The sequence below is a fragment of the Physeter macrocephalus genome, unplaced genomic scaffold, assembly GCF_002837175.3.
Source record: "Physeter macrocephalus isolate SW-GA unplaced genomic scaffold, ASM283717v5 random_714, whole genome shotgun sequence".
Lineage (NCBI taxonomy): Eukaryota > Metazoa > Chordata > Mammalia > Artiodactyla > Physeteridae > Physeter > Physeter macrocephalus.
The window spans coordinates 25,816-49,040 of record NW_021145831.1 but is presented as its reverse complement, the minus strand read 5'-3'; the positions used below and the strand labels follow the sequence as shown (position 1 = coordinate 49,040).

General features: G+C 52.1%; 1 protein-coding gene across 1 annotated transcript in view; it reads left to right on the top strand.

Annotated features, from left to right (window-relative positions):
- Positions 1 to 4,636: 4,636 nt before the first annotated feature.
- LOC102985133 (transcription activator BRG1) overlaps positions 4,637 to 23,225 on the top strand; it is a gene marked incomplete at its 3' end in the record, with an annotated part of 44,383 nt that continues 25,794 nt past the window's right edge. The window contains exons 1-11 of the mRNA XM_055083104.1: positions 4,637 to 4,779; positions 6,135 to 6,285; positions 7,708 to 7,871; positions 13,590 to 13,656; positions 14,662 to 14,772; positions 16,534 to 16,776; positions 18,187 to 18,300; positions 19,015 to 19,122; positions 20,241 to 20,327; positions 21,134 to 21,180; positions 22,266 to 22,432. Coding sequence (XP_054939079.1) covers positions 6,256 to 6,285; positions 7,708 to 7,871; positions 13,590 to 13,656; positions 14,662 to 14,772; positions 16,534 to 16,776; positions 18,187 to 18,300; positions 19,015 to 19,122; positions 20,241 to 20,327; positions 21,134 to 21,180; positions 22,266 to 22,432 — 1,138 coding nt within the window. The remainder of the gene's footprint in view (positions 4,780 to 6,134; positions 6,286 to 7,707; positions 7,872 to 13,589; positions 13,657 to 14,661; positions 14,773 to 16,533; positions 16,777 to 18,186; positions 18,301 to 19,014; positions 19,123 to 20,240; positions 20,328 to 21,133; positions 21,181 to 22,265; positions 22,433 to 23,225) is intronic.

Genomic DNA, 23,225 nt, shown 5'->3' with positions numbered 1-23,225 from the left:
GCCATGGCTCACGGGCCCAGCCGCTCCGCGGCACGTGGGATCCTCCCGGACCGGGGCGCGAACCCGGCTCCCCTGCATCGGCAGGCGGACACGCAACCACTGCGCCACCAGGGAAGCCCTGATTTTATTTTTTGATGTGTTGTTGCTATTACATGGAAATACAATTTTATATGTATATTTTTTCAATGTTAGTCTTGTGTTCTGCACACTTGCTGAACTCATTGGTAATTCCAATAGGGTTTTTTGTTTGTTTGATTCCTTAGAATTTTCACATGCAGGATTATGTCATTCATAAATAACCATAATTCTTCATTACTTCTTCCTCTCCCCTCTTTGTGCCTTTAATTTTTAATTTCCTTTTCTTGCCTTATTGCACTGGCTAGATCCTCCAGTACAATGTTGAATAGAAGTGTCTAGAGCAGATATCCTTAGCTTGTTTTTGATCTTAAGGGTTATGCAGTTAGTCCGTCACTGTTGTTTGGTGTTAGCTGTAGATTTTTCGTGGATGCCCTTTATCAGGTTGAGTAAATCCTCTTCTAGTTTACTGAGATTTTTTAGCATGTGTGAGCTAGATTTTATCTCATACTTTTTCTATTAAGTTGATCATTTGATTTTTTAAAAATTTATTAATTTTTATTTTTGGCTGCATTGGGTCTTCATTACTGCGTGTGAGCTTTCTCTAGCTGTGGTGAGTGGGGGCTACTCTTCGTTGCAGTGCACAGGCTTCTCATTGCGGTGGCTTCTCTTGTTGCAGAGCATAGGCTCTAGGGACGTGGGCTTCAGTAGTTGTGGCACGTGGCCTCAGTAGTTTGGCTCAAGGGCTTAGTGGCTCCCCAGCGTGTGGGATCTTCCCGGACCAGGGCTTGAACCCGTGTCCCCTGCACTGGCAGGTGGATTCTTAACCACTGCTCCACCGGGGAAGTCCCTGATTTTTTTTTTTAATTTAAATTAATTTTTTAATTTTAATTAATTAATTTATTTATTGGCTGCATTGGGTCTTCATTGCTTCTTGGGGGCTTTCTCTAGTTGTGGCAAGTGGGGGTACTCTTCGTCGCAGTGCACGGGCCTCTCATTGCAGTGGTCTCTCTTGTGGTGGAGCACAGGTTTTAGGCACACAGGCTTCAGCAGTTGTGACACGTGGGCTCAGCAGTTGTGGCTCACAGGCTCAGTAGTCATGGCACACGGGCCTAGTTGCTCCACGGCATGGGGGATCATCCTGGACCAGGGCTCGAATCCGTGTCCCCTGCATTGGCAGGTGGATTCTTAACCACTGCACCACCAGGGAAGTACAAATTTTTACTATATTTTTAAAGTTATTTTCTTTGTAGTTGCTCCAGGAATTATGATATGCATCTTAATTTATCATCATATGCTTCAGGTTAATACTAACTACATTCTGGTAAAATATGGAAATTTTGTTCCAGCTTAGCTCCATTTGTTCTTCTTCCTTTGTGCTGTTATTGTCACATATGTTACATCTATATATGTTATAAACCCAACAATACAGTCTTCTAATTAATACCTGATATAATCTTATGACTTAGTCTAAAAAAGTTGGAAAAGAAGAAATAAGGGAAAATATATTTATAGAGTCTTTTATATTGATACATGCATTTACCATTTCTGATGTTTTTTATTTCTCCTTATGGGTTCCGTTTACTATCACCTATCATTTCCTTTCAGCTTGAAAGACTTCTTTTTTTTTTAAACCATTTTTTAAAATCAAAGTATAATTTACAATGTTGTGTTAGTTTCAGGTGTACAGCAAAGTGATTCAGTTATACGTGTGTGTGTATGTATATTCTTTTTCAGATTCTTTTCCATTATAAGTTATTGTAAGATATTGAATATATTGAAATATTTCTTTTACCATTTGTTATAAGGCATGTCTGCTAGCAACAAATTCTCTGAGCCTTTGTTTTTCTGGGAATGCATTTCTTTAGCTTTCATTTTCAAAGATAATTTAGCTGGACATAGAATTCTTTGTTGACAGTCTTTTTCCTTTTGAATATGTCATTCCACTACTTTCTGGTCTCTTGTTTCAGCTGAAAGTTTATCTACAAATTATATAGATGCTCCTTTGTACTTGATGATTCATTTTCTCTTTCTTGCTTTCAAGATTTTCTGTTTGTCTTTGGCTTTTAGAAGTTTGTAAACTCTGTGTTTATTCTCGTTAGTGTTTGTTCAGATTCTTGGCTTGGTAGAGTCGTGTTTTTCATGAAATTTGGGAAGTTTAACATTTCTGTCTTCTATTGAGACTCTGTATTTGTTGATTCATTCTACTTAAAGATGGTTTCCTTTATTTCTTTGAACATATTTACAATAGCTTTGAACATATATATAGTAATAGCTGCTTTTAAGATTGTATGCTAAGTCCAACATCTGGGAACAGAGATAGGCTCAACCGACTGTCTTTTCCCCTGAGTTCGTATCACATTCTCCTCCTTTTTGTTTGTCTTTTAATGAATGTTTAGTGGAAGGCTATTTTAGCCACTCTGGATTCTGACTTCCCTGTGCATTCTTTTTGGTGTTTTTGTTTGTTTAGTAAATTATCTAGGCTGAATCTGTGGAATGTTTTCCCAGGGTGTGTGCTGCCTTTGGTGTCTCTGCTCAGTTTATTGTTTTTGTTTTTTTCTCATTTTTAGTTTTAATCCTGGCTCTCTAGGAGTGGGTTGTGTTTCTTCATAACTTAGTAGTCTTCCAGTGATTGGGGAGAGTTTGTACTCAAACACCTTGAGCCAGTAAGGCTTCTTTCTCTAGCCAGTGGATCAGTGTGTGTAGAAGAACACATTACAAGTTTGGGCCATTTTCAAGCCCACCCTGGCTTTTACTTTCTGCTGGGCCCTTTCTCATTTCCTCTGTGCATGTGCACAGCCCTCCGCCAGTAATATGCTTTCCCCACCCATGGCTGAGGTCCTCACCTCCATTGACAGTGCTGCTGGCCCGGACATTGTCCACTGCTACAAAATGACTAAGTCCCCATCAGCCTCAGCTGCCAGGCCTCATGGCTTGCCCACCCTGGGAGAACTTTCACATCAGAACTGGGAGCTGAGGGTAGGAGAGATGAAAGCACCCCCAAGTAAGAACTCTACAAACTCCCACTCTTCTTACCCAAAGCTCAGCAGTTTTTTCAGTGTTAATGCTTCTCAGACTCCTGGTGCTCTGAAATGGTTGCCTGTGCTACTGTTGTCCAGCTTAAAAGTCACTTTTTTTTTAATTTTAATATAAGTCAGACCTCAGGCAGGGCTGTCAAGCAGCCCCACCTTTCTCCCCACCTACTCCCCAGGAGAACCAGGGGAATTCTTTTTTAAAAAAATAAATTTATTTATTTTTGGCCACATTGGGTCTTCGTTGCTGCACATGGGCTTTCTCTAGTTGCAGCGAGCAGGGGCTACTCTTTGTTGCGGAGCACAGGCTCTAGGTGCGCAGGCTTCAGTAGTTGTGGTGCACGGGCTTCGTTGCTCCGTGGCATGTGGGATCTTCCCGGACCAGGGCTCGAACCTGTGTCCCCTGCACTGGCAGGCGGATTCTTAACCACTGAGCCACCAGGGAAGCTCCTAAAGTCACTTTTTGAGGGGAAAGTTTGCTGGCCCCTTTATTGGAATTAGCCAGGCTTCCCATTCCTATTTTAATTCCCAGCATGGTAATATCAACTAGGATAAGTCTTATCAGTTATGATTTTTTTGACCAAAATGTTTGTGCTGTCATTACCTGTTCATTATTCCAAATGATCTGTAAAATTATTTTGCATGCTCCAAAGGAAATCCCATGGGGTTTTGACTGGAATGATTTGACAGGTTAATTACAGATACTTTTTCTTTTTTTTTAGTTTTATAGCAGTTCCATTATACACACACATTTTGTGTGATTTGTACAGGAATACAAGGATGGTTTAATATTGGGAAGTGTATTTGTGTGTGTTTTTCCAATATGTCATACAAAATTCCCTTTATTATCTGCCCAGTAAATGTTGAAAAATCCTTTTAATGAAACACAACACATACTTAATATACAGATTTATAGAAAACCTCTTAGTAAACTATGATGCCCGTTATCATCAGTCTTATTTGACATATTTTAGACATTTTGGCCATGTCAATAAATCTGAGGGCTTCCCTGGTGGCGCAGTGGTTGCGCGTCCGCCTGCCGATGCAGGGGAACCGGGTTCGCGCCCCGGTCTGGGAGGATCCCACGTGCCGCGGAGCGGCTGGGCCCGTGAGCCATGGCCGCTGAGCCTGCGCGTCCGGAGCCTGTGCTCTGCAACGGGAGAGGCCACAGCAGAGGAAGGCCCGCATACCACACAAAAAAAAAATAAATAAAAAAATAAAGCTGAAAGTAAATCAAGAGCAATAAATATTGAAGGATAGCTATAAAATGTTTAATACCTAGGAAATCCAAGAGAAGGGAAAAGCTGCTTTTAGTAGTAGGCATTGTGTAAGGGGGGCTGGGTGCAACAGAAGTACAGAATACCCTGAGATGTCCTTAAAAAGAAGTGTCTGGACTCTGCTAAGAAAACTAAAAATCACATACTGAGCAATTAAAAGAATATGCAAATAAAAAGCATGACATGTCTTGGGATTGGTAGGAAGAGGGCATGTGGGTTGTAAAAACATCACTCTGGGGTGACCTGAGGTGACACTGGCTTGTCTCTTGGTAGGAGGAGGAAGAGGAGCAGCCGCAGCCAGCACAGCCTCCCGCCCTGCCCGTGGAGGAGAAGAAGAAGATTCCAGATCCAGACAGCGACGACGTCTCCGAGGTGGACGCCCGGCACATCATTGAGTAAGGCATCCCTCCACCAGCTTCCTGCGAGGTGGCACCGGCAGAAGCCGTTAGAATCCCAGCTTCTCCCTGGACAGCACTGTCCAGCCGGCAGCCGTTGTGGGACCACAGACACCAAATTGATTTACTTCAGATATCACTGATATTTGTAGGGGTTGAATGACGTTCCATCCATTCACGTGGCTCATCCTGTGTTTAAGAGATTACCACAAAAAGCCACCTCATGCTTGTGCCCCAGCCCCAGCCCTCCCCATCTCCTCCCTGGAAGAAACTGCTTCCAGCATTGCGTGTCTTCCACACATACTTTGTGCATCAGTAAGCATGACGTGTATCTGTGTTTCTTTTCATTTGCACAAGTGTATCTGGGGCACAGTGTTCTGCCCCTTGCTCCTATGTCTGTGCACACAGGGTGTCTCACTCCACATCTGGCCACGTGGCATCCCTGTCCTGGTCTCACGTTGTGACCTGAGTCTGGCGGTGGTCGTTTAGGTTATTTCTCATCCTTTGCCGTTGTAAGCACAGTTACAGTTAACATACCAATTTTATTGTGGCTTACAATATAGAGTTAATGGATACTCTTAAATAGAGCATTGAGAGTATTATGTATTACATAAGCACTAGGTATGAAGGGAACCACTAGAACATACAGTCTTTTGAATCCATCAGAAATATATAGGAAAAAACCCTCTAAGCTAAGAAAACCCAGCTCACTGTGCAGGATTTGTAAGAAGATATAAAAACAAAACATAGCAGAAAACAATATGATAGTTGGATCACATATATCTGTCACATTAATAAAATATAAATAGTTTAAAGTCACTTTTTAAAAGAATTCGGGAGTTCCCTGGCGGTCCAGTGGTTAGGACTCCATACTCTCACTGCCAGGAGCCTGGGTTTGATCCCTGGTTGGGGAGCTGAGATCCCGCAAGCCTCGTGGCGCGGCCAAAAAAATAAAATAATAAAAAGAGGTTTTTTTAATTAAAGAATTCTAGATTAGATTACAAAACAGCCAAAGTGTAAATGATTCTGGTTTGTGCAAGGCTGTTGAGTGTACATTTTCCCTTTAGACTCTTGAACTCCCGGTAGAGAGTGTGGGCCATGGGACCAGCCTCTGGCTAAAAGTAACATTCCTTCTGTGGTGTGACAGTGACTTGATTCCCATGGCACCCAGAAGTCTAGTCTTGGGCCCACCTGGGTTAGTGTTTGCTGCCTTGCCTGTCCTCAGACTGTGCGGCTGCTCTTCAGCTTATCTTCTGGCTCAGGCCGTAAAGCTGCTCTGTGGAGGTTTGTGTCAGAAGCACATTGTCACAAGTAGGAATGTGTGTCTTCACACGACCCTTTGATCTTGCTCCCAGGAACGCCAAGCAAGATGTTGATGACGAGTATGGCGTGTCGCAGGCTCTCGCTCGTGGCCTGCAGTCCTATTATGCCGTGGCCCACGCCGTCACCGAGAGGGTGGAGAAGCAGTCAGCGCTCATGGTCAACGGCGTTCTCAAGCAGTACCAGGTAGGTCGAAGGGGGCCGTGTCCGCATAGCAGTCTCGGCAGAGGGGTTCCCAGGTCCTGGGTGGCTGCTGAAGGCAGGCAGACCTGAGTCCACAGTCCACTCTTGGTCTTTGGGCAACTCGCTCTTCCCCTCTGAGCCTCGGTCTCCCCATCTGTAAAGCGGCAGCATGGTCTGACCAAGAGGAAATGAAATGTTGCAATAAATCAGTGTCTGCTGGGTGCTTCATATGTGCCAAGCAGAATAGGAGCACTTTATAGGCTGTTAGCATCCGAATTCCCTCAACCACTCTGAAGTAGGTGCTGTGGTCCTCCGAATTTCATGGTGGGGGTGGGGTGGTTGGGGGGACAGCTGAGGAACAGAGAGGTATAGCGATTCCTCAAAAACCACACAGTTTGGGAATGGCCGAGCCAGAATGGGACCCAGGTGTGGGCCCATGGGTGCTCAGTACATATTTCCTGGAGCTCTGTGCAGCATGAGGCAGCATGGCAGGAGAGGTTAGCAGCCCTAGACTCGGTCCTTCCTTCTGGGAAATGGGGCAGCAGCCCCTCCTGCCAGCCTCTGAGGGTGAAGTGATGATTCCTCTGAAGCCCTTTGTCAGGGTCTGGCCTGGAACAGCCAAGAAATGGAGCTGCTCATAGTAAAAATCTCTTTTCCTGTGGCCCCATATCCCAGGCTCACCTGTAAGCTCCCAAGAGGCAGCTGGTATATCCTCAACCAAAGAACACATGTCCCTGATACTCAGTTTGATTGTAACCCCTGATCCCCAACTTCCCTTAAAAGAAGTCTCAGAACCTCCGTGCTGATATCAAGTGCCAAAGGTGAATCCTGTGACCGATGGAACTTTCCAGAGACCAGTGTAATCAGAGAAATCAAAACATGGCCAAGACTTAACTTGCTTAATCTGTTATGAAAATTTCCAGATTTTCCCTGAAGACAGTATTCTCTTTAATTGACTGTGATTCAGAAGCTTCACAAGCTTTGGAAACCTTTCAGTTAACCTTGAAATGCTGTTGAGGCAGTTGTTAGTCATGTGGTGGACTCATCACCAAGTTCCCCTGAAACCCCAACGCTCTCCTGAATCCAGTGTCACACGGTTGAGGGGAGGTTGGTCCCGGTGTGCTGTGTGGCTTGGTGTCAGGCAGTGACAGACGGACACTGTAACAGAAGCTTAGCTGTTTAAATGTGCGCCCAGAAAGGACATTTCATATACATCTCTCATTAGCACAGCAACCCTGTGATTTCAGAGACAGGATTGCTGAGGATGAGGCTAAGTGGGAAAGGAGTGGGCTGACTCAGAGCAAAATACCAAGTGAAGATGGCTGCAGGAGGTCCCTGGCTGGGGCAGAACTTGTGAGTCTCCGAAGCGCGGGGAACACCCCCGAACCCAACCTGGGCTTCAGTCCTGGCCGCTTCTCCTTGCAGATCAAAGGCTTAGAGTGGCTGGTGTCCCTATACAACAACAACCTGAATGGCATCCTGGCTGATGAGATGGGCCTGGGGAAGACCATCCAGACCATCGCTCTCATCACGTACCTCATGGAGCACAAGCGGATCAACGGACCCTTCCTCATCATAGTACCTCTCTCGTGAGTGTGCCCACCCCAGGTGCCGGGGGTGCCCAGTGGGAAGGCCCCGCCCCCCCGAGGTCACCAGCAGCCCGGCCTGTGCTCAGACGCCTGTGTGTTAGTTTGCTTGGGCTGCCCTCACGAAGGACCACAGCCTGGGTGGCTTAAACAATAGGCACTATTTCCCGGGAGGCCACAAGTCTGAGAACAAGGTGTCAGCAGGGCTGGTTTCTCCCTAGGCCTCTCTCCTGGCCTTGTGGATGGCCATCTTCTCCCTGTGTCTGAACATTGCCTTCCTTCTATGTGTGTCTGTGCCCTAATTTCCTCTTCTTATAACAAAGTCATACCAGTCATGGATTAGGGCTCGCCCCAATGACCGTATTTTTACTTCATTACCTCTTTAAAGACTCTATTTCCAAATATAGTCACGTTCTGGGGTGCTGGGCACGAAGATGTCAACATACAAATTTTGGGGGGACACAACTCAGCCCATAGCCACCTGTCTCTGGTGTCAAGGCTCAGGATAGAAGAAGGGCCGGTGATGGAGTGCCCGTCCATGATTCCTGTTGGGGCAGCTCTCACAGGATGTCCTTGGTGTCCTCTTCAGGCCCCACAATGAGCAAATTCCACACATGGTTGTCACAGGAGTCAGATAACTGCCCACTAGAAATGTGGAGTGGAACCATTTGTGCAGACACTGTGTCCACTTACTGCTGGGGCACCGAGCCCTGTCGATCGCGTCCCAGCCTGGTCCGGGCACCACAGATGCTCAGGTGGCATCTGGATACCCAAACGGTGTCCAGAGGAGGCTCTCTCACTTGCCACCTCTTGGTACCGTTGGTCTCTTCCTCCCAGCAGGCACCCTTCCAGGGGCCAGGATTCCTCAGGCCATCTGGGCATCCCTCTTCCCAGCTCCCCATGTGTCACAAAATGGTTCTCCTGTTCCCGGGTTTTTTCCAGATGTCCCAGGACTGGCTGTCATTGACCCAGTTCAGGTCACATGTTAGGCAACAGTCCAGTCATGGGCCTGGGGGATGGTCTGCTCTGATGTGGCCAGGCCTCTTGTGTGTACTCCTGGCTTGGCCCTGAAGGGGAAACCCCTTTACTGTCGGCCCAGTGCTCAGGAGGAGGCACATGTGTGCCTCAAGTCAGCTGTCGAGGGGGAGGATGGGAAACTGAGTACTCATCTCTCAGCCCACGGGAACATGCCCTCCTACCTATAAGGTGGCCAGGCCTCCAGAGGCCACGCACCCGCGGCTGGGGGCCCCAGAACCCTCCCAGAATTCACCTCGAGAAGTTGATTTCCTCCTGCCTTCTGTCCCTCATGGCGGTGTAAATCTGGCTGCCTTGGCAGGAACAGATCTTCATGGAGAGAGAACTGTTTCCATGGTGCAGCAGAAGGTCCCAGGCTGTGGTCAGACCCAGCTGCTTCTCTGCTTCCCGCTGCCCTTGCCTGTGCGCTGACTCCCTGCCCTCCACTCACTCAAGTCCCCTCCCTTCTGTTTAGCCTCCCAGGCGTGACTTCATCTCCACTGGAATAGCTCTGTCCAGCGTGCTGCTCTGCAGCCTGGGTTTGTCATTTTTAAATTTTCATTTTGAAACGATTTCAGACTTAAAAACAGCTGCAGAAGTAGTGTAAAGAGTTCCTATATACCTTTCACCCGGCCTCCCGCATCTCACGTAACCTTAGGACAGTTTCAACACCAGGATAGTAACAATGATTTAACAAATCATTGTTAACTGGTAACGAATCTAGAGACTCTCTTCAGATGTTGTAGACTTCCCCACTAAAGGCCTTTTTCTGGTCCAGGATCCCACTTTGCCTTTTGTTGCCCTGTGTCTGTCATGTCGTGTCTGTGACAGTTCCTGAGTCCATCTTTGTCCTTCATGATCTTGACACTTGAATCCTGGCCAGGTATTTGGTAGACTGTCCCTCAGATTGGGTTTGTGTGATGTGTCTTCTTTCTGGAATTCTGGCGAGAAACTCCAGGGTGGGTGCTGTGCCATTCTTGGGGCCTCACATCAGGAGGCACAAGCCCAGGGGCTCCGTGACAGGAGAGCATGACTTTGGTCTCTCCTTACGTGGTGCCTGCGGGTTTCCCCCCGTAAACCTAAGAGTTTTCCTTTGTAATTTATAAGTAACTTGTGAGAAGGCACTTAGAAGCTATATGAATATACCATTTCTCATCATACTTTCCCCCGTAATTTCAGCATCCGTCAGAGGAGTCTCACCTGAAATGATCACTCTGGAAAGTGCCGAGTAGTGGTTTTCTCTTTCCGTCATTCCTTCTACAGGTCTTGGAATTCCACTACAAGGAAGAGCTGTCTCTTCTCCCTTATTTAATTGCTTAATGGTGTAGTTCTTCATAGAAGAATTGGCTCGTGGACACTATTGTTATTTACTTTGCTTAAATTGTCCCAGATTTGGCCCAGGGAGACGCCTCAGATCCGTCCCTGTGTCCTTTCAGCACGTCTCTGTCATTGCATTGTGGTTGTTGTTTACCTAAGAATAGTATCCGATTTACAGAAAAGTTGAAAAGGTTGTACTCAGAGCCCCCGTATACTCTCCCCATGTTCCCCTTGTGGTTGATCACATCTTACGTGACCGTGTTACATTCGTCACAAGTGAGGAATCAGCACTGGAACATTACTAGTAATTAAACACATTACTATTAAGTAAACTTCATGTGGTTTTCACTAGTTTTGCCCTAATTTCCATTTTCAATTCCAGGATCCCATGTGACGTACGTACATTTATTTATTCATTCATTCATTCATTCATTCATTCAAACATACATACATACCAGGTCTTAGTTGCAGCAGGCGGGCTCCTTAATTGCGGCTCCAGGGCTCCTTAGTTGTGGCATGCATGTGGGATCTAGTTCCCTGACCAGGGATCAAACTCAGGCCCCCTGCATTGGGAGCACGGAGTCTTATCCACTGCGCCACCAGGAAAGTCTCCCATATGACATTTAGCCTTTACGTCTCCTCAATCTTTTCTGGTCTGTGACCATTCCTCAGACTTGGTGTAATTTTGGTGACCTTGATGGTTTTGAGGAGAACTGGTCGGGTGTTTTGTAGGACGTGCCTCAGCCTGGGTCTGTTTGATTTTTTCATCCTTAAATGGGATGGTGGGTTTCGGGACAAAGACCAGAAGTGAAGCACGCGTCTTGTCACCTCACAAGGGGGGGCAGTTACTGTCTACATGACTTTTCACTCTTGAGGTTGACCTTGATCACCTGGCTGAGGTAGTGTGTGTCAGGTGTCTCCACTGTGAAGTTACTCTTTTTTCCCCTTCCACACTGTATTCTGGAAAAAAGTCACTAAGTTCAGCCCACACATAATAGGTGGGCAATTAAGAGCTACCTCCCTGAAGGTGAAATCACTACAGAAATTTTTTGGAGTTTTCCTGTGTGGAAGATTTCTCTCTTTTCCCCCAATTGTGAATGTATTCAATCATTTATATCAATATGGACTCCTGGATATTTATTTTATTCTTCAGGTTAAACTCCAATACTAGTTTATTTTGTTGCTCAAATCATTCCAGCCTTGGCCATCAGGAGCTCTCTCACTTGGCTGCTCTGTTCCTTTGACATGCCCCCATCATTGTGGGGTTTTTGAGCACTTCTTTGCTTTTTGGCACCCAAAGACGCTCCAAGCTCAGCTGGTACATCTCCCTCCCAGGCCTAGAACCAGCCGTTTCTCCAAGAAGCCCTGGTTTCCCTTATTAGAAAATGGTCTTAGAAACCAAGACCTGGGTGCTGGGTGTGCTCCTTGCTTCTGGGGCGTCATTTCTTCTAGGCCCTCTTAGTGTGCAGTGCTAGGAAGTATATATACGTGTACCTGACCCTAGTACACACGTGCTGACTTGATTTGCGTCTGGTCATCTGTGTTTAGTTAAGTGTGACCATACTGCTGTCTTTGACTCAGGCGAGACCACAGGGCTCATTCTAGCCTTTCTCCTTACTCGTGTGTTCGTTCCCAGTGTGCATGTACAGTGCTTTCAGAATACTTAGCCTGTGAGGAACAACCTTACTAACTAGAGATCCAGTTCCTCTTGTCCTTAGACTTACAGTTTCCAGCCAAAACATCTTTTCCAAGGTCATTTAAGTTGGCTGCTTTCCCCCATTCCCTTCAGGGAAGTTATCCCGTGTGTCGATCTTCAGCCCTTTTCACCCTTGTGCTACCCAGACCGGGGCCCAGTCTGTTGAGTGTCATCTCCAGGAGCCACCTGTGCCCTGGGGGATGTTTTCAGACTGTGAGTGTCCCGCTGTCCCATCCACCTGCTGGGGCGTGCTGTTCTCCGCCATGAGTTTGCTTGTCCTGCCTCCCTCTTGACCCCTGACTCTGGCCTGTCTCCTTACTTCCGCTCCCGACTCCCCCTCAGCTCTTCTCCCCCTCTGCAGATGCCCCTCCCCCACCCCGGGCTTTGGCCCTTGGCTTCTCTCTATCTCAGTGCCCCGACCTTCCCCTGTTGCTCCCTGCAATAGGAACCAGACCTCGGTGACTGAACCAGGGCGATCTTGCTGGTCCTCAGTAAGGGGAAGCCCACAGCCAGGTGGCTTCAAGCTTCCAGGACCCAGGCTCCTGCAGTTTTCTGCTCAGTCATCCTTAGCATGTGATTCCTCCCCCTAGGCTTTTACCCTCATGGTTGCAAGATGGCCACGCTGCCTCCATCATCTCCTCTGGGTTCCCAGAATGATGGGCGGGGCCCAGGGCAGCAGGAGCATATGGCAGCTGAGTCTCCACCCTCCTTCAAGACCTTTCCCTGACTTTCAGCCCAGCGACTTAAACTTACGTCTCATTGGCTCAGACTGTGCCCACCTGGTTGGCCCTGGCTGCTGGGGGAGCTCCTCAGTGGAGCTTCTTGCGGGGAGGAGCTGGGTGAGCCACGAGCAGTCTCTTCCCCTTGGCTTTTGCATCCTGTCTTTACAAACCCCCTGGTCTGGACTGTCTTGAGTGAGGTCCCTTCCCCACCAAAGACTCTGTGTCCCAGTATTTCCCCGAGAGCCCACCTGCTCTGAACTTGGCTTTACTGTCGCTGTCACCCTCTCCTGAGGTTCTCTCTTGTAGTCGGGGGTGACTTGTCCCTCCTCACCCGCCCCCACGTCCGCTCACTGCCCATCTCTGTCTGTCCCCGCTCTTCCTGGCCTCGAGCCCTCCTGCGCTCCCCCTCCTGCAGTCCTCTGCCCGGGCCCGGCTTGGTCTCGCCTGCCTCCCATCCTCATTCTGTCTCTACCGGGCAGGAACCTTCAGCGGTTGCCAGTTTCATTTTGACGTGGCACCGTGACTCGGTGGTGTCTCCTATAGCCCCGGCCTCCGTGGCATGACTCCCACACCCCACCCCCAGCGTCCTGAGCCTGAAACGAGGCACCGTGAATCTGAGTTTTTCTGGGCAGCAGGCCTGCAGTGTGTGGTGTGTTCTCACAGGGGCCTGTGGCCACACAGCGGTGACAGAGAAGTGATCTTCAGGGTCCAGCTCCTGGTCCTGGCCCTCTCCGGCCACCCTGCTCCAGCCCAGGCTGACCTGGCAGAGGCTGACCCTATACCCACCGCCACGCCTTTGTGTGTCCCTATGTCTCCCACCTGGGGCACCATCCCCTCCTTCCCTCAGATGGTCCGTTACTCGGCCAGCTCTGAGGGTCACAGACACATCAGCTTCACTTCTTTGTGGACACCTGTTGGACAGTTGCTGGGAACAGAACTAGACCCTGACTCTCCCTTCCTTGTTTCCACCAGAACGCTGTCCAACTGGGCATACGAATTTGACAAGTGGGCCCCCTCGGTGGTGAAGGTGTCCTACAAGGTACGTCGCCCCCTGAGGAGGTGGGAGAATAGGGGATACGTGTGGGTGCAGAGGGGCCTCACCTTGCGTTAATGACAGGATGCACGTGTGCGTGCGCGCATCTCCTTCTGTTATACACGTGGGATCCTGCCATTAACACAGGGTTTGGATCACTTTGTTTCAAGGAGTGATGCTTCTTTTTTAACTGAAGTTATGGACTCAGTGTGTGGAATGTGGTGACATTAACGCATTCACCTGAAGATTTCGTTATTCTTGCCGAGCTTTGGTTAAAACCCATTCACTTGGGATGACTTAGCGAATGTCCACCGTGGGCTGCTGTGTGACGGGGGACACCAGGACACGTGGGCCCCTTGCAGGCCTGCTCTGAGTGCCACCCCTAGATCAGTTCGCCTGTGAAGTGGGGACTAAATGTGCCTCTTGTCCTCGTGGGGAGAGAGGCAGAGAGTGCCTCACACAGCCACTCAGTGGTAGAGCCCCGTTGTGCCCTTGGCCACAGGTCTACCGGGTCCAGGCTCGCCACCCTGTGCTGAGAGGCTCTTGGCCCCATGATGGGGAAAATTGGGTCCCGGCAGAGGGGACAGCGTGTGTGGGGAGAACTTGGTGCGTTTGAGGAGCTAAAAGTCGTTCGGCTGGCAAGAGCTTATGGGAACGAGTGCGGCTCTGTCTGGAACGTGAGCTTGGAACAGGAGGGACGGGGCAGATTTGCTAACCGGGGAGAGGCTGGAGCTGCCCTTTGGGAGTGATCACGGCGGTCTGTGCCTGTGTGGGAGGCCTGCAGGCCTGATATGGGGACCCGGGAAGAGGAGGGTGTGGGAAGCGGAGCTGGTTGACCATCAGGAGTGGGGCCGATGGAGGTGTAGGCAGCAAGCCTCCCAGGGACCTCGGCCGCCCAGGACCCACACTCTTCTCTCCGCTCCCCACACTTGGCCCTCTGCCCTTGCCGGGGTGAGCAGCCAAGACCCGGGGCCCAGAGGCTGAGGCGCGCGTGTCTTCTCTTCCTCACAGGGCTCTCCAGCAGCCAGACGTGCTTTCGTCCCCCAGCTCCGGAGCGGCAAGTTCAACGTCTTGCTGACGACGTACGAGTACATCATTAAAGACAAGCACATCCTTGCAAAGGTAGCGTGTCTGCCTGTAAAACAAGCCAGCCCAGGCCGTCGCGTGCTGTCAGGGAGCCCGTGATCCAGCCCAGGATTGTCGCAAGTGTGTCACGCTTCCCATCTTCTCAAAGGCCCCGAAGACATTTCTCAGTGATTCCCCCGCATGTGTGTAAAAAGACAGCTGCTCTCTGTGTGCGAACAGCCCCGGTCGAGGTGACCTTGGGCTTGCCTCTCCAACCATCTGTCCCCAGGCTGGCCCTGGGCCACGTCCAGAGACTGGCTCCGTCTACGCAACATGTGGACTGGCTCCTCTCGGGCCTTCTGCCCGAAGAGCCTGGTCACACGCGGTGACTCTCGACCCACCTGTCTTGCCTGCAGTGTCCCTGGCAGGGCTGTGGTGAGGCCCCACTTGTCTCCGCCTGTCTCTAGAGGCCTCAGACCTCCCTCCCTGGTGGCCGTGTCTCCCTACCACAGCCTACAGGAAAGCGTCCCACGAAGCAGGAGGGATTTGGTATCCAGGTCCAAGCACTCTGATGTCCTGTGTGTTCTGTCAGCCTTGGACCGCTGGGTTGGCGCATTCAGTGGGGGCTGTGCACGCAGGGCAGCCTCTTAGCTGACACAGTTGTGAAGGCAGCTCTAGTTGGGCCATCAGGGAATTACCGAGAATAAACCACGACCCAGATATGAGACAGGCACCATCCCTCGCCTACAAAAAGCTCTTTTCCCGGTTTGGGAAGGGGTTGAGCCAGAAGGTGCTGCATCTGGCCTCACTAACCGTGTAGGGGATTAAGTCAAGTGGTAGAGTTTTTGACCCAGTGGATGGAGGAGGTGTTTACGTCTTACCACACGTGTCGGCCTTGGTCGTACTTTTGACATTTGGTGCTTGATGTGCATCTCTGAGCTACAGATAAGGAAACTGGGGCCCAGGGAGCTGGTGTCCAGTGTGCAGGCTCACCCTTCTGATCCAGTACAAAGCCAGGCCCCTCCCAAGCATGAGAATGGGGCTCTGAAAATCCTGTGTTTGTCTGACAGTGGCTTTAATTTATGTAAACCCCCTGCCATGGAGGTTCCTCGTGGGAAATGGCTGCTAGGCCCCTCCCCCAGTCGGTTCTGCCCTTTTCGTCTGCGACACCTGATGTGCAGTTCCTCAGCCAGGCCGTGCCACAGAAGCCAAAGCCAGAGTGGCTCTGAAGCTCGTCACATGTAAATAGGGATTTACACCTGCGGCTCCTGCCTGCAGACTCACACTCATGGTTAGAATCGGCATCTATCCTGTGTCCACCAGCCGTGTGGCCACCGACAGGCTCTGGGGCGCAGCCAGGGCCCCCAGAGCGCACCGTCTGAACCCACCTGTGCTGCTCCTGCCTTAGAGCTGCCGCCTGCTGATTGGAAATGCACCCGTTGCTGAACCAAGTCCCCTGAAGACCCCACCCCTGAGGGCCTCTGATCAGCAGGGGGGGTGGTTATTTGGGGTGTTTTTCTGTGTCATGGACTAGCATACATAATTTTCTTGGGAAACCAAAGTACTTTTCTGCCCCTGGATTTGTTCACCCGGTCGCAGGTCACAGCCGTGTCTCCCTGTCCGCGTGTCCGTCTTCACCCCCTGCTCTACAGAGGCTGCGACGTGAGCTGGTCCCTCCTCAGGGGCTGTTGTGCTCACGTTCTCCAGCTCAGCAGGCCGTTCTGCCCGGAGCCTTCTTGCCTAATGGCCGTGAGATCCTCACCCAGGTGGGCAGCCCCGCTGCCTGTCCTCCCCTGACCTCCTGCTCTCGGCCCGCAGATCCGTTGGAAGTACATGATCGTGGACGAAGGCCACCGCATGAAGAACCACCACTGCAAGCTGACGCAGGTCCTCAACACGCACTACGTGGCGCCCCGCCGCCTGCTGCTGACGGGCACGCCGCTGCAGAACAAGCTCCCTGAGCTCTGGGCGCTCCTCAACTTCCTGCTGCCCACCATCTTCAAGAGCTGCAGCACCTTTGAGCAGTGGTTCAACGCGCCCTTTGCCATGACCGGGGAAAAGGTGGGTGTGCAGCCGGCCACGTGGTGGCACGGGGTGGGGAGGGGAGCCGTGAGCCTCGGCCACGAGCAGCTCCAAGGACCCTCCAAGTTGGTGGTCCCGGCCCAGCTGGCTTCCCTGGGTCGTTGTGAGTTGAGTGCCCACCACAGCCGGCCCAGCCAAGCACAGGGCAGCCCTGGCACCAAAGGACCCCAGAGGAGAAGGGCAGAGAAATCCCAGGGGATGCTTGGGGCTTCCCTGACCCCGTGCCCCAGACACAGGGAGGGGACAGTGAGGAATATGGCCCTGAGGTGTGAAGGTGCAGCTGGAGGGCCTGAGGAGAGTTTAATTTTCACCCTGAGGGCAGCGGGTAGCTTGGATGGTTTCAGTGAAAGGAGTAACATGGTTCTGTCCCGTTTGTTTTTAAAGACGGCTGTGGGTTGTGGCCAGTGTCTCTCAATGTCTGCGTGGCTGGGAGTGGCGTTGGTGGCGTGTCTGTGGCCGCTGCGTTTTCTGTTGAAGGAGGTTAGCGGCCTGAGGCTAATGACCGAGGATGTGGGCACGATCACAGGGCTTAACGTTGAGCGTCACCGCCCATGGCAGCCGTGCCCCAGCTCACTCGTTTCCGGTTAGCGGATTTTCCTTAGGCAGGTCTGGGACAGCTGTTCCTCAGCTCTTACAGGGGGGCCTCTGTCAGCATCATCCACGGGGTCCCGCCTCCTTGGTACCGGCTGAGGCAGAAACCCTCCTGAAGGAGAAATTGAGGCCTTTTCAAGGATCTCATGATAAAGGAGCCACCAGTTTTCAGATTCCCAGGGACCCCCCCCTCCCCAAGAGCTGAGGAACAAATGCTCTGGTTTCACGTATTTTCAAGTTGCGCAAAAGCTCTGCCCAAAGGGGCCCAGAGAAGAAAAGTTCAGATGTCATCTTTTCACTTAAAAAAATTTTTTTTAATTCACATTTTTATCAGAGTAGCAGGTCCCCTGGGAGAGCAGCATTTCTTTCCGTCTGTCCCACCCAGGCCGAAATGAGAGTTGATTTGGGCTTCCAGTGACAGAGCCCTCTTGGAGCACCCCCCAGTTACACCACACGCTCTATCCGTGTGGCCCCCACAGTGCTGTCCAGATTTCGTTTGGACGTGTTGGCAGGATCCCAGGCACGTGGGTTTGTTACTCTTGGGGAAGCGATGCAGCGTGCTGCTGTGTTTCATAGCGCCCTGGGGCCTTGGCTTCCGTGTCCCAGGACTTCCATGGAAGGTCTTAGATCCTTGCAGTTTTCCAGAGGAAGAGGTTGCCCTGCTAGGCTCCTGTGAAGCTTAGGGTAGTCTGAAAAGGAGGTGCTGAGCACAGGGTGACTCCAGATGGCCCTTCCCTGCATCCCTGTCCCCTCATTTGGAGGTAACGCTTGGTTGGCATGTCTCGTTGGGGCTGCCAGGTGGACCTGAACGAGGAGGAAACCATTCTCATCATCCGTCGTCTCCACAAAGTGCTGCGGCCCTTCCTGCTCCGGCGGCTCAAGAAGGAAGTCGAGGCTCAGTTACCTGAAAAGGTACCATGTTTAGTTTTTTTCTTTTTGACGGCGCTGTACAGCTTGCAGGATCTTAGTTCCCCGACGAGGGATCGAACCCTGGCGTCCCAGTAGTGGAAGCGCCGAGTCCTAACCGCTGGACCACCAGGGAATTCCACGTACCATGTTTGTTTTGAGCGGAAGTCCCAATGCAGCATCGTCCAGGGGGCCTCCCTGGGGTGGGCCCGGTCAGGTGGCTCCCCTGGGTCCCAGGCCTGGCCCTGGTCTTGCCTCGGCATTCAGGAGTCGATCCCGCCTGGGGTTGGCCACTCTCCCTCACTGGGTCTCTCAAGTGGAAGGCAGGTGTGCTAAGTTAGAGCACTAAGTCCCCCCAGGGCCCCCTCCTCTCTCCCCTGGGTGGGCTTGGGGTCCCTGGCCAGTCGCCCCACCAGTCACACTTGCCCTTTGTTTCTTGGCTGGCTGTGGGCAGGCCTTGGGAAGGTAGCCGAGTTGCCCCATTTGGCCCAGGAGGCCCCCATATTTCTCTGTCCTGGTGCATCTGCCCCATCCCATCTCCCTCATCCTCCTGGGTATGGGGTCCCCTCACAGTCACCCCTGTGCGCCCTGATCAGAGTACACAGCCCAGGGCCCAGGACGCCTCTGAGAGGCTGGGCGATCGGAGACGGGCCCAGGCTGGGCGTTGCGCTCCGGGACCCTCGGCTCCAGTTCCGGCTGACGGCGGCGTGTGCCCTGCAGGTGGAGTACGTCATCAAGTGCGACATGTCCGCGCTGCAGCGCGTGCTTTACCGGCACATGCAGGCCAAGGGGGTGCTGCTCACCGATGGCTCTGAGAAGGATAAGAAGGTTGGCCCGGGGCCCCCCTCCCCGCCGGGTGTCCACGGCAGGCACGCTGGGGGCCGCTGGGTGCGGGGCTTGTGCACGCTGTAAGCTGCAGGCTCTCCTGCAGCTATCGCCTCCTCGGAGGTGATAGTCGTGGCCGAGGCCCCATCTGGTCGTGGTCCTGAGGGTGTTGACTGGGCCTGGTTTAAATCACAGCTGGTGTGGATGGGTCCAGTCCATAAGGCTGAGGGGGCAGAGGCTGATGGCCCGTTTCCAGGGAGGCCCCCGAGCCTCCCAGTCAGCAGTCTGGGGTCCTCTGCTTGTGAAGCGCTCTCTCCCGTGGATGCATCAGTCGGCAGTGGGGGGCCCAGCATGGACCCCAGCCATTAGAATATTCTAGGGAGTCCCACCTTCCCAGCTGGGAAGGAGCCTCGACGGCCAGGGCCACTGAGCCCATTTACCCTGTCATTACGTGGCGTTGGGGTGACGTTAGTTTACGGTGGAGAGGAGTGGGAGCTGGGCAGGCTGCTGCCTTCTGGTCCCTCTGAGGCCCTGGGCCCCACCGCCCCTGCTCCCCTCACCAGGACTGCAGTTGTCCTCCCAGGTCCCTCATTTCTGCCCCCGCTGCCTCGGGCTTGGCCCTGCCACCCATTTTCTCTTCCAGATCTTTCGTTTGGGCCCTTTCTTACCCAAGCTGTTGCAGCACCCTATTTCCTGGTTTTCTTCTTGGCCGACGGCACCCACCCCGGCATCCTCCCTTCACCCCGTAGCCAGAGATCTTCCTAAGCCGTCTTGTGCAGCCCCACCCCGGGGACTCCCCCAGTGCCCACAGAGCTGGCCTCACAAAGTGTTTGTGATCCACCCTCAGCTCTTTGCCAGTCAACGTTTCCCCTGCGTCCCGCCGGCCCCTCCTCACCCTCCACCCTCCACCTTCCAGGGTGCCAGGGGGTCTCTGCTTCCCCCAGCGCTGGCTTCATGCTGGCTTCAGGCCTCTGAGCCCCAACAGGAGCCAGCTGCACATGCCCCGTCTCCTCTGCCACAAGCCACAGCTCCTCCCACGTCCTTTTTCCACGCCTCCTCCCCCCCACCCTGCCCCACCCTGGGACAAGACCGATTTGGGAGCCTCTCTTCTGCCTCCTCAGGGCAAAGGTGGCACCAAGACCCTGATGAACACCATCATGCAGCTGAGGAAGATCTGCAACCACCCGTACATGTTCCAGCACATCGAGGTGAGGCCCAGGGCCAGGGCGGCAGGCCCAGCGGCACCCGGGGCTCGTGGGCCTCAGCCCTGCACAGGGCCCTGCTCTCAGAGGGGTCTGTCTGCGCCTAACCCCTAGACAGAGCTAGGTCGCTTCTCTCTGGCAACTTCAGAGAAAAAGAGCTTGTAAGGTTTAGCCTAGACGATGCTTGTATGTTTTGTCTTTTTATGGATTTTTTGCTTGCAAGCGCTTGTATGTTGTAAAGAATCCAGACTGTACGGAAACATGCAAGAGAAATGAAAATCCCACCTCAGATAACCGCCAAAGCCTTCAGAGGCTGTTCTTTGGAGTCGTTTCCCCCCCGGTGGGGTTGTGCTGCCTCTGCTTGTTGGTTACTAGCCTTCCCCACTCGGTGATATGTGGGGCCATCCTGGGCAGAGCATGGAGAGCAGCATCCCTCTTCATGATGGTTCTGGCCATAACCTTCTGGGCCCCAGTACCCTTGAGAGTCTGGATGCTTGCTTCTGAAAAGCACACATATGTCCGTACATTCTGGCATAAAGTTCCAGGGTCATGCCAGAGGCCCCTGGGGTTCCATTTCAGCTCACCAAGTGTGGTCTCAGGCGCGCACCGTCCTTGGCGCGCTCCTTTCCGTGGTTAAGAATGTTAGGTCATGACGGAAGGGATGCGGTGGGATAGAACAGCTGTGTTCAGCATCTGTATGTGGCCTTGGGGCCGCTGTGGGCGATCGCTGAGCACGGGTGGGAGGGCTCGGAGGCGTGGGGCCTGGCCGCCTTTTCCTGCCCCGCACTGACCCGCCTCTCATTCCATCGCAGGAGTCCTTTTCCGAGCACTTGGGGTTTACCGGTGGCATCGTCCAAGGGTGAGAATCTTCCTAGCTTGACGGGGTGGGCAGACCATCTGTGTGCCAGTATTTCTCTCTTTGGTTGGCTTTATTTCTGTTGTTATACTTGTCTAATTTCAAAGGCAGTATATTCCTGGCAGAAAACTTTGAAAACATAGATGAACCCAAAGAAGAGAATAAAAATTCTCCACTTTGAGAGGTGACCAGACTTGGCTTCCAGGCCCCGCCTCTGGGCTCTGTGACCTGTGACAGCTTTCCTAACCACTCTGAGCCTAAACTCTGCCCATCAGCAGAGGGATACTCTTTATACAGTGCGCCACGCACCTTGCTCTCGGGGTGTTTTCTCCAGCGTTGTTTATAAAGCGCAGCCCAGGCATCGTTCAGCCCTGGTGCTGGACACAAATGCTGCCTCAAGTTTTCACCGTTAAAACATTCTTAACGCTAAAGCCACCATTATTTCTCTGGGATAGTAAACTATTTCTTAGTGCAGAGGCACCTAATGAAAGGGCAAAAGGTTCTTTAGCTGTGTAGTTCTTTATACCAAATTGCATAATGGGGCCCCACAGACCTGGGTTTGAGCCCGGCCCTGGCAGGTCAGCAGCCGTGTCACACTGTCCCCCAGCCTCAGTTTCCACATCTGTAAACCAGGAGCGAATGACAGAAGTTGCAGTGGCCCTTAGCCCTGTGTGTGGTGCGGTGTGGGCACTCTCCACTGTGAGCCTCTGCTCTTTGGAAGGTTCTTAAGCAGGAGGCCTGGCTTCCCGGGGCAGCCCCTGTCCATGCCCATTATCCCAGTATCTTTACTAATAAACAGCACCTTCTTTCACTCTTACAAGTTTCCAAGTTGGTCAGTAATTTCATGACCAAGTTTATTTTAGTTGGGTTGAAATAAATGGCTTTGCTGAAACTTTGGTGGGGGGAAGGGGGTGGGCCCGGGAGTAGTCTGCCAAGGAAGCACTTGTGTGCCCCGGAGCCTGGTGGCCAGCCTGCCTAGGCCGGCTCAGGTAGCTTGGGCATGGGAGCGCACGTCCTCCTTGGCCGGCCTGCAGGGCGCTGTGGTTCACGTGGTGTGTGTGTCCTTCCCCACCCCCTCCACTCCGCAGGCTGGACCTGTACCGAGCCTCGGGGAAGTTTGAGCTGCTCGATAGAATTCTTCCCAAACTCCGGGCCACCAACCATAAAGTGCTGCTGTTCTGTCAGATGACCTCCCTCATGACGATCATGGAAGACTATTTTGCGTATCGCGGCTTTAAATACCTCAGGCTCGATGGTGAGTACGACCGGGAGAGAGACGTTTGTTAAAGGGCGGCCTCGCTATCCACTGCTGCCAAAGCTTCTCTAGGTCTAGCGGCAGGAGTGGGCATAGCGGCTCACTCAGTGACACAGGCTTGCGGGAATGGGAGGGAGGGCCTTGGGAGTATCATGGCTGGATCTCCTGAATGTGAGGCTTATGGTGTTTGCACCATGACGCTGCGTCCAGTGGTTAAGGGTTGCTCTACGGTCCTGTTATGGTGGGAAGCGACAGAAACCCATATCCTGTGGGCATAAAGAAGGAAGCCTTGATAGACTCACGTAACTGAACCTCAAGGGTTGGCTTGCTTCAGGCACAGCTGGATCCAGGTGCCCAGATGGTGTTAAGAGGGGCTTTTCTGGAGCTCTTGGCTCTTTTGTCCTCCATTTTGGCTTCATTCTTAGCCATCCCCTCCGGGCTTTCCTTCCACCTGCTCAGTGTGCCGAACAGAGAAGCAGCTTGTCTTTTCCCCCAGGGGTCTGGGGGTGAACTTGCATTAGGCTGCTGTGAGCAACATGCTCTTCTCTCCACTGCCTGGGTGGCTCTGGAGCTGGAATCGGGCCCGTTCATGCCGGAACCGTGAGCACTGAGAGAAGCAGGAAAGGGAGGGGGGGAAGGGAGGGAGGAAAACCGATGCTGCAGGGGCGATAGCAGCGAGTTCCCTGGGAACAGCACTTGACTGTGACCACATGCACTCATAAGCCCTGTTTCTGCCTTGTTCCCAGCACGCAGGAGCTCCGGGGAGGGAGGGGGCTGAGTGAGATGCTGACAG